At 32.6% G+C, this 10,029-nt stretch overlaps 2 protein-coding genes across 3 annotated transcripts; one reads left to right on the top strand and one right to left on the bottom strand.

Annotated features, from left to right (window-relative positions):
* Positions 1-3,930, bottom strand: LOC119607508 (FAM172 family protein homolog CG10038). Of its 2 annotated transcripts, none has more exons than XM_037961451.1 (7): positions 3,789-3,930; positions 3,583-3,721; positions 3,394-3,509; positions 3,142-3,329; positions 717-975; positions 465-654; positions 1-396 (listed from the first exon to the last, which is right to left on the bottom strand). In XM_037961451.1, exons 1-7 carry the CDS (start codon positions 3,843-3,845, stop codon positions 272-274), a joined length of 1,074 nt encoding a protein of 357 aa, XP_037817379.1. In that variant the 5' UTR covers positions 3,846-3,930; the 3' UTR covers positions 1-271. The 2 variants fall into 2 exon arrangements, with proteins under 2 accessions (XP_037817379.1, XP_037817378.1); XM_037961450.1 differs by having other exon boundaries at positions 3,780-3,908.
* A 1,926-nt stretch (positions 3,931-5,856) lies between these two features.
* LOC119607512 lies at positions 5,857-9,426 on the top strand. Its single transcript, XM_037961456.1, has 2 exons — positions 5,857-6,043; positions 8,463-9,426. The coding sequence occupies exons 1-2, from the start codon at positions 5,987-5,989 to the stop codon at positions 9,213-9,215; spliced, it is 810 nt and encodes a 269-aa protein (XP_037817384.1). The 5' UTR covers positions 5,857-5,986; the 3' UTR covers positions 9,216-9,426.
* Positions 9,427-10,029: the final 603 nt, after the last annotated feature.

Below are 10,029 nucleotides of genomic sequence, written 5' to 3'. Positions count from 1 at the left end.
ATTTTTAAAGAGTTTTTGTTTATATCTATAATATTGAAAGTCTATTTTATCTCGAGCTATAAAAAACGGAGGTTTTATGTTCAAAACTTCATTAACATCTACATTAAATCAAATTGTGGTTTCTCTACATACAAATTTATTTTATTTAGAAAATTTAAAACCAGTTTTTATAACAAATTTTTAATTGTTTTTTGATTAAAAACTCTTTCTTTCGATAAATATGTGTCTTTTTTTAATAATAATGTTCCAAACATTTAAAATAAATAAAAACTTAATTGTCTACTTTGGGTCTTTTACACTTGTGTTCATCTGTAATAAATTCCTCATATTTATTTTCCAAATATTTGAAAACAGATTCAAAAGCTGAATAAGATGTCCACTCATGCTTGGAATGACCTAAAAAAAAGAAAGAAAACAAATCAAATTATATTCAAAAGCAAAAAATTAAAACCATCTTAACCCACCTGCTGAAACCATTTTAATATCATCTTTTGCCGTTTTAATTTCCGTATCCAAAGGTTTACTACTTGAAACCCAATTACACGTTTTATGTCCTATAATTTTTCTTACATCCTCGGGCATAAACGAATGAGCCGAATCAGTGAAAGCAATAGCAAATACATTATTTTTGAAAAAATCCGGATAACGTCTGGCCTACAGTATTTTAGTAATATTAAAGATTTTTGTTTTTTTTACAAATCTAATCAAAAACATACCAAATCTACAGTTACTCCACCGCCAGCACTGTGCGCCACAATGGCTACACTTTTAGGCTCACAAGCCATTACATATTTTTGCCATACATAACTGGCATGAGTTGTAGCGGAACTTAAACCCTGTATGGGTTTACGTTTACCATCGATAATGCGATAATTATCGTTGGTATTTGTTACGACTATATCGTAACCAAGTTCTCGTGCTCGTTTAATGTAGGGTATTTGTGTACCATGGTCTAAGGAATTGTTGATAATTAAACTGTAAATATAATTAACACAAGATAGTGGATTTTTTTTACATCATATGGAAATGAGCAAGTATATTTTGATGAATGGGATGAATCTTTTGCCAATATTTATAGGTAACTGGGTGCTTCGCTACCCACAAAACAAAATACCTTTTTATTTAGAATGTTTGCATGGATGTTTAAGTTCTTTCGGCAAAATTTAAAGATTCTAGCTCTTACAGTTTGCCAGATAAACTTTTGAATTTTATTCATATGGGACGTGCCAAGCCTCCTATTGCTGTTTGGACACTGCGAGCGAACAGTCAAGTAAAGTCGAAGAAACTCCGTTTTAACCGGACCACTTCCCTCGTCAGCTGTAGTATTGTAAAGTGTTAGATGCAGCCTGTAACCGTCAGAAATTTCAGGATATTATTAAGCTTTGACTCAGATATCTCACCAAGTTAGGATATGAAGTAACTGACAAGAAGACAGTTTCCCTTAATGGCTAGAGCAGAGCATTCACAGAGAAGATGAAAACCAGTTTCTTTCTTTTCCCTGTTTTTGCAACTGCGACAGTGTTCATTAAATTGGAGCCCAAGGGGACTTGCATGTCTGCCTAGCACTCAGTGTCCTAGTATTACTATTTCGGTTTCTTGTGCGTCTCTCATTGAAGAAGGGCTAGAAAACTTGGCCCATTTACATGTGTCTAGGTCATTTCACATATTTTCAGCCTTTTACAGAATAAATCTGAGGATACTGCTCTTGATAAAACCTAATGGAGTTGCTACTAAAAAGGTGTGGGAGATATCAAGAGCAAATAACGTTACCGGCTAGAGCAGGGCATTCACAGAGAAGATGAAAGGCAGTTTCTTTCTTTTCTGTTTTTTGCAACTGCGACAATGTCTTCAATGGACAGCACCAATGTCCTGTTATTATTATTTCAGTTTATAAGGTGTCTTGTGCATTTCTCAATGAAAGAGGGCTACAAAACTTGGCCCCTATATTTTAGCCATTTGCAGAAAAATTTGAGGATACTGCTTTTCATATTACCTAATGGAGTTGCTACTGAAACGGTGTTAGAGATATCAAGAGCAAATTCCGTTCCTGCAAGCTTAACTGCATGTTAATTTCCATAATAGTCCCTATTTGCAGTAACCCTAGCAAGGGTAATGACTGACAGGCGACCCAGCCTTAAAAGATCCTACTTGCATTGTCTAACAAATAGGGAAGTGGTAGTATAACCGTTAAGCGAAAGAATTGCCGCTTGACTATCGACAGAAGTGTCTATGTTGTCTCTAATATTGAGGTTATGTTGTACCCAAGAGGGTGACGTTATCGCATATATTTCCGTCGGAAAAACACTACAGTTGTTGGGAAAACGGTGAGATATACTCAACCTCACCACCTTCACAGAAGACAACAGAACCAACACATTCAGTTCAGTTTATAAACATCTGTAAAAGTCCTGGTGGTATTTTCGATCGGTATGTTAGCCCTACACCACTAGCTCCTGGAAGGAACTCTGACTTTGAATACTCTATCAAAGGCGGTGAGTGAGTTAATATAGTCGGATGGTTGGTTCATGATTGTTGGTAATAGGCCTAAATTCTTAGCGTGTCCATATGTTCTTGCTCTCCAATTTCCGGATGAGTGAAGCCTTGCTGCGCTGCAAGTAGATATAACCATTATATGCATATCTATAAGTAGGATGTGCCTCCTATTTCTTGTTCACCAATATCAACATCTGTTGTTCTTGCAAAATTTGAGAATTTTAGCTCCGAATGACTGTCGTCTTTGATATAATATAAGACATTTTCTTAAATTATCTTAAAAAATTAAAGGGTGCTTGACTTTTTCTGTCTTGGTAGACTTTTCCTGGGAATTCCCAGGACATCTCTGCATGTCAACTTTGTAAGTCCTATAGACCTAATTCTTTTCCAATTGAATTATATATTTTGTACATTTTCTATACCAAATATCCATTTTCGCAGGTTCCCTATGTCACAACAGACAAAATCTTAAAATTACAATAACACATTATATATAGCTTTCTACGTATATGCTCGATATTTCGATGTAATACAAACGCGGAAATAAATCAAAATTTTGTCAATTTTCTCTACCACTAATCATGAATAATAGGATGTATATGAAGTCTAGATATTTCTTTCAATAAATGGAAAAAACTTCTCACTCACCTCCTAGCCCATTGGCCAGCCCGTACAAAGCCACTGCCATGTATAATAACAATAAGTTTCTTAGGTTTATTTAGTTTTTCGGGATATGTAAAGAAAAATGTTGACTCTTCAATGGGGGCCTCTTCTGGTATATAAGTACGAGATAAACCATTTTGTTCCAATAAATCATAAACAATTTCAGGAATTTGCTAAAAATACAAAATTGTTTACATTTTCTATACAAAAACAAGTAAAACAATAGTAAAAGCCTACATCGGCTAATTTTTCATAGTGAGCCTGATTTTTTGCATGATCCTTGGTAATTTCAAATTGAAATGGCTCATCGCCCGCCTCCCCGGTAGTTTTATCAATTTTACGTAATTCACCAGCTTTCATTGAAAAATATAAAACTTATTTGAATATTTTGTAAAAGTATTCTAGGTTTTTTCATTTGCATTTTACCGGCATTGAAGGCATAGCCAAATTCTCGCAATTTCTCTATTGCCTGACCACTTTTTGTGGTGGGTGTAGTGGTTTCTGAAGTTGTACTCATTTCTTTGTTCGTAATTGACCTGGCAGTAACTGAGGTTGTGCTGTGAAACTATAATTATTTAGCAAGAAAATGTGTTAATTTAAAACAAAATTATTTATTTGTTTACTTTTATCACCCTTTCTAACGAAAGACTTTTAACTTTTGTCCACACACTTCGAATATGTTTTGACATGTTGCGGCTTTTTTCCAAAATTTTGCATCAAAACAAAAAAGTGCGAAAAACAAAACAGCAAAAAACAGCTGTGTGTTGTCAGAGGATTGCGTTGATTTGGCTGACATAGTCTGAGCATAGCCGCCGATAAAAATTAAAAACGCCGTAATAATTTGTATAAATTCGGTTAATGTAATTATGACCAGAGAAACCAAAATATGCAAATGCATGTTTTTTATGGTGTACGGTAAGGACTAATGAATAAGATATTTACACGTTTCAGACCAATAATTCTCTACCAGTGATTATGTTATGCACATCCCCAGTATGATTTAGACTTATGTAAATCTAAGTTTTGGTGATTTTTGGAGATATACAAGAACATTTAAGATATAATGGACTGATTCTAAGTAGGGTTCTATTGAAACGAGGTTGAAACGTAAAGTCGACTTTTACCATTTTATGAAAAGTCGATTTTTCAACTTTTTTCATTTAATTAAAAGTCGACTTTTAGAATATTTGATTTTCAGTATTTTATAAATAGACGACTTTTCTACTTTTTCGACTTTTTCATCTTTTCGACTTTTTTTCGACTATTTTTTATTTTATTCGAGTATTTTAAAGTTTTTCCAACTAATTTCGAATTTTTCAGTTTTCTTCAGAGTTTTTGTTTTTTCCACTTTTTCGAATTTTTCGATTATTTTCGACTTTTTCCGACTTTTTACGACCTTTCGACTTTTTTCCGGCTTTTCGACTTTTTACGACCTTTCGACTTTTAGACTTTTTTCGACATTTAGTTACAAAGTCGACTTTTCGACCTTTTTCATAGACGATAGTGGATTTATCGACTTTTTCGGAACAAAATAGTCGACTTTTACTTTTCGACAAAAAGTCGATTGTTCGATTATTCGAAAGTCCATTTATGGAACCCTAATTCTGAGCCGATTGGTATACTTAAAGGTGGGTGTAGGACCAATATTTTTGGGTGTTACAAATATTTCCAGAAACACATAATACCCTCCCCACTATAGTGTTGTGGGGTATACAAACGTCTTACAGCCTTTTTAAGCCGCCACCGACTTTAATTCTGACGCCGTTATTTTTTATTGATGGTAATGATGTCATATGTGTTAAATATAGCCATGCGTTTAATATAGTCAGTACCGAAACCTTTCTGGTTGGTGTATTTAATTTTTGAATTAAACATAGATGGCGCAATATAACATAATATTGCTAAAAAATACATTCTTAGAAGAAAGAGAGAGTGCTGTTGTGCACAGAAAATTCGTTTTATTTAAATGTGCTGCACGATGTTAAAGTCACCCTAGGGTAGTGCAGCAAAAAGCTGCCCATAAGAAATACCCGAGTTTGTGTGTTGTGCGCAGCTAAGTCTGTTAGGCCGCAGCAATTTTACAATCTTTCAACTTGAAAAATGAAAACAATACAACTGAATGAATTCCCAATTTGGGGACTAATCCCCACATCTGGCGACACCGACTGTTTAACTGTGGGTTTAAAAAGTTTTTGAGCTGAAATTTTTGGATACATGATATTGTTTTATCCGGGTTAATTTATATTCATTATTAGCTGAATAAAAAGACTTTGTTAAAAAATATTTTTGGGAAACAATATATTTTCTACAAATAAAAATAAATCACTATGTCAACCCCCCACTTAACTGCTGTCTTTGAATTATTCACCCACTTATTCATCAAATAACTTCCAATTTTACCAAATTTGTTAAGAATTCATTGTCTATTAAATAAATTTATTTACTTGCACTTTATAGTGGAATTCTACGTGTTTTTTGTTTTATCTGCAAAATTACTAAAAACAATAATAATAATAATCATGTTTTATTTTTTCGTTTAATTGTTAAAAATTTAATTCGTCAATATAATTGTACACAAGTATAGTCCACACAAAGTACTCATATGTAAAAGTACGCGTTTTGAATTTTAATATCGCATCAATTTTTTTGTCATTTTGTGTTCATTCTTACAAATTTGATTTTATTAGCTTACCTACCGGTCAGTTTTAATTTGTAATTTGGTTTGAACGGTTCATTTTGGAAATAGTAAAGACAAAGGAAAAAAATTAAATATATAGTTTTTAAAATTCAATATTTAATTTTTGCTTTAGTTCGTTTCAATGTTTATTAAATGACCTCTAACATGTTAAGAATAATTTGGTGTTTTTCGTTGTTGTTAGTGCTCAACGTAAGTGCTGTGAATGAAAATATTTGTTTAAAAAATGTCTAGAAGAATGCATAAATAATAATGAAAAAATATTAAAAAAATAAAATAAAGTTAGTAAAAATGTGATCTCAAGGATATATGAGAATAAAAAAGATTTTAAAAAATGTTATTTTTAACAAGTGTTTTAGAAATTTGTTGTTTAAAGTTCAATAGATATTGTTAGCTGTTCCGAAACATTCTATAGAACATATGTAATTATAATGGGAAGGGTATGTTTGTTACACCCACAAATATTGGTCCTACATCCACCAATCGGCTCAAAATCTCATTATGAGTTCAAGTCCTATTGCAAATAATTGTTAAAGGCGGACAGAAGAAGAAGAAGCAAGATGTTTTAAAATTTGTAAATAATTTTGATAGATTTTATTCATTTTTGATCAATTTGTTTAGTTTTCAAATAAGAACCACACAGAAAAAATTTTAACATAAAACGTTTTAATGAAATAAAGTTAATAATATTTCAGAATAATTTCGTAAATAATATGAAGTTTTTCATATTTATGTTCTTAAACAAAATCTACCAGTTCAGTTCAAGTTCTAGTTCAGTTCTAGTTAAGTTCTAGTTCAGTTCTAATTCAATTCTAATTCAGTTCTAGTTCAGTTCTAGTTCAGTTCTAGTTCAGTTCTAGTTCAGTTCTAGTTCAGTTCTAGTTCAGTTCTAGTTCAGTTCTAGTTCAGTTCTAGTTCTAGTTCAGTTCTAGTTCAGTTCTAGTTCAGTTCTAGTTCAGTTCTAGTTCAGTTCTAGTTCAGTTCTAGTTCAGTTCTAGTTCAGTTCTAGTTCAGTTCTAGTTCAGTTCTAGTTCAGTTCTAGTTCAGTTCTAGTTCAGTTCTAGTTCAGTTCAGTTCTAGTTCAGTTCTAGTTCAGTTCTAGTTCAGTTCTAGTTCAGTTCTAGTTCAGTTCTAGTTCAGTTCTAGTTCAGTTCTAGTTCAGTTCTAGTTCAGTTCTAGTTCAGTTCTAGTTCAGTTCTAGTTCAGTTCTAGTTCTAGTTCAGTTCTAGTTCAGTTCTAGTTCAGTTCTAGTTCAGTTCTAGTTCTAGTTCAGTTCAGTTCTAGTTCAGTTCTAGTTCAGTTCTAGTTCAGTTCTAGTTCAGTTCTAGTTCAGTTCTAGTTCAGTTCTAGTTCAGTTCTAGTTCAGTTCTAGTTCAGTTCTAGTTCAGTTCTAGTTCAGTTCTAGTTCAGTTCTAGTTCAGTTCTAGTTCAGTTCTAGTTCAGTTCTAGTTCAGTTCTAGTTCAGTTCTAGTTCAGTTCTAGTTCAGTTCTAGTTCAGTTCTAGTTCAGTTCTAGTTCAGTTCTAGTTCAGTTCTAGTTCAGTTCTAGTTCAGTTCTAGTTCAGTTCTAGTTCAGTTCTAGTTCAGTTCTAGTTCAGTTCTAGTTCAGTTCTAGTTCAGTTCTAGTTCAGTTCTAGTTCAGTTCTAGTTCAGTTCTAGTTCAGTTCTAGTTCAGTTCTAGTTCAGTTCTAGTTCAGTTCTAGTTCAGTTCTAGTTCAGTTCTAGTTCAGTTCTAGTACAAAACAAACATTTGTATTCAAACAATTTAGATTTTTAAGGCCTAAACATTTTCTGAACATATTAATACCAAAGGCCTCTAATATCATGCCACTATTTATGAACTTTTCTTATTCAGAATGAAAATAGTTTGGGAAAGAAGTCATGATCCATTCATACTATTTATCAAAAAATTCGTTCCAGTTATGCGTTATTTGTTTCTGTGCATATGCTTCGTATTCATGAGGGAATGTATCCCACAGCTTATAATTTTCGAGCAATCTAATCAAAAATATCTCACGTTTGAGGATAATCACACCAGTGAATGGTTTTCTGAAGAAAACTTTAAACCATTTAAGTTATATTTAGGAAACACATTTGTATTCTTCGATATTATTTTAACCATTTCAATAGGCATCGACCGTAGAGCCATGATTAGAATAAATATGTTTCTAAAATGGCTAGACTGAATTAGTCCTCCCCAAAGTGTTGGCAGAAATTTGGTTTTCTCAGAACTGAGTAATCAACAAACTTGTAAAAAAAATACAAATATTCTAATTTATTTACGAATGAAAAAAAATCAAACAGTAATTAATGCCAATTTTGATTTTAAACGGAAATGCAATTTATCAAATTAAATAATAAAAGTCCATTAAAATAGTAAATTATAGCTAAAAAGTAGACATCTGTATTCCGCAGCTAACTATTAGCTGGGATATTTTTCCAATAAAAAAAACAACAAAATGCATTTATTGTTTGCTTGCAATTACGTATAGAATATTAATTGAAACCTTTATAGAATTTTTAATTTCATTTCAACAAAAAATTGCACACTTTTTAATAAACAAAATATTTAATTAATTTGTTTATTTATTTTCGTCTTTATTGAATTACAGAATCTAGCATTACAGTGCGTATCATCCTATCCAGCCACTTCAACTGATGCCACCACTCACATTGTCAGCTATGTACATCAACGTAAAATTCAAAAGCAACAGCAGAAAAAGGGTTCCGAATTTGATGAATTTGATTTTGAGAATTTTCGTTCAAATTTAACCTCCAAGGATTATCCTGAAATGCGTGGAGCTTTACAACAACTGTTTGGGCGTTTCGTTGAGAATTTCGAAACAAATTTAGATCAACTGGAAAATGTCGTACCCAAAAATGGAAATTATAAAGAGAGTATAAAAGATAATGAAATTTCCTATAGCCCGGTGAGCGATGATTTAATGGATGATCAAATGAATACCCTGGATAATGGTTTTGGAGATAATGAACAACATGAGTCTCCTAAAAATGAGACCATGTGGCAACGTTCTAAACAAAGTATACCCGTTTTGGAGTCCGTTCGTCACTTAGTGAATAGTGTACGTGATGGTCATCTCAATCATACGGAACATGTTCAACGTCATCGTACTTTACTGAGTGAAATGCAACCTATGCCTGAGCAAAACGCTTCGATGGCCATCGAGACTGAGGAGGAACGTGAAATGATTAATGAAAGTTCTGATCTGAAATTTTTAGAAGTTTTAGGTTCTATAGGCAGTAAAGTATGGGGTTTTCTATCGAATATAAGACAAGTATTTGCTGCCAGCTCGGGAAGTGCTAGTGCTGCCCTATCGGCGTCAAGTTCATCAAGTAGTTCTTAATTTTCAAAAGGAAAAACACTATATTTGAAAATTTTGATTCATATTCATGTTAAATTTAAAGGGCTCCCTTAATTTTGGGAGTACTTTAAAACTGTGATTAACCATTTTAAAATGTTATTTTAATTTTTAAGTGTTGCTATTCGATAAATTTATAAATATTATAAAATTAATAAGATACGAATAAAATTAATGATATCAATATGAAATTAAATTCAATTTTTTTTCAGTTGTAGTTCAGTTCAAGGTCAGTGCAAGTTCAGTGCAAGTTCAAGTTCAAGTTCAGTTCATTTTAAGTTCAGTTCTAGTTCAGTTCTAGTTCAGTTCTAGTTCAGTTCTAGTTCAGTTTCTAGTTCAGTTCTAGTTCAGTTCTAGTTCAGTTCTAGTTCAGTTCTAGTTCAGTTCTAGTTCAGTTCTAGTTCAGTTCTAGTTCAGTTCTAGTTCAGTTCTAGTTCAGTTCTAGTTCAGTTCTAGTTCAGTTCTAGTTCAGTTCTAGTTCAGTTCTAGTTCAGTTCTAGTTCAGTTCTAGTTCAGTTCTAGTTCAGTTCTAGTTCAGTTCTAGTTCAGTTCTAGTTCAGTTCTAGTTCAGTTCTAGTTCAGTTCTAGTTCAGTTCTAGTTCAGTTCTAGTTCAGTTCTAGTTCAGTTCTAGTTCAGTTCTAGTTCAGTTCTAGTTCAGTTCTAGTTCAGTTATAGTTCAGTTCTGTTCAGTTCTAGTTTCAGTTCTAGTTCAGTTCTAGTTCAGTTCTAGTTCAGTTCTAGTTCAGTTCTAGTTCAGTTCTAGTTCAGTTTCTAGTTCAGTTCTAGTTCAGTTCTAGT

Source organism: Lucilia sericata, unplaced genomic scaffold (assembly GCF_015586225.1).
Source record: "Lucilia sericata isolate MDLA Ls3-8-SP2 unplaced genomic scaffold, ASM1558622v1 Contig000698F_arrow, whole genome shotgun sequence".
NCBI classification, from domain to species: Eukaryota; Metazoa; Arthropoda; class Insecta; order Diptera; family Calliphoridae; genus Lucilia; species Lucilia sericata.
This window is presented reverse-complemented; position numbering and strand designations above follow the sequence as displayed.

Bases quoted from the DNA above. Each gene is read 5' to 3' on its own strand.
- LOC119607508 (XM_037961450.1), bottom strand. From the start codon at position 3,845: ATGTCAAAACATATTCGAAGTGTGTGGACAAAAGTTAAAAGTCTTTCG. The intron at 3,330-3,393 runs GTAGGCTTTTAC...TTGTATTTTTAG, and splicing joins ACTATGAAAAATTAGCCGAT to CAAATTCCTGAAATTGTTTA. The intron at 976-3,141 runs GTGAGTGAGAAG...TTATATTTACAG, and splicing joins GCTGGCCAATGGGCTAGGAG to TTTAATTATCAACAATTCCT.
- LOC119607512 (XM_037961456.1), top strand. From the start codon at position 5,987: ATGACCTCTAACATGTTAAGAATAATTTGGTGTTTTTCGTTGTTGTTA. The intron at 6,044-8,462 runs GTAAGTGCTGTG...ATTGAATTACAG, and splicing joins CGTTGTTGTTAGTGCTCAAC to AATCTAGCATTACAGTGCGT.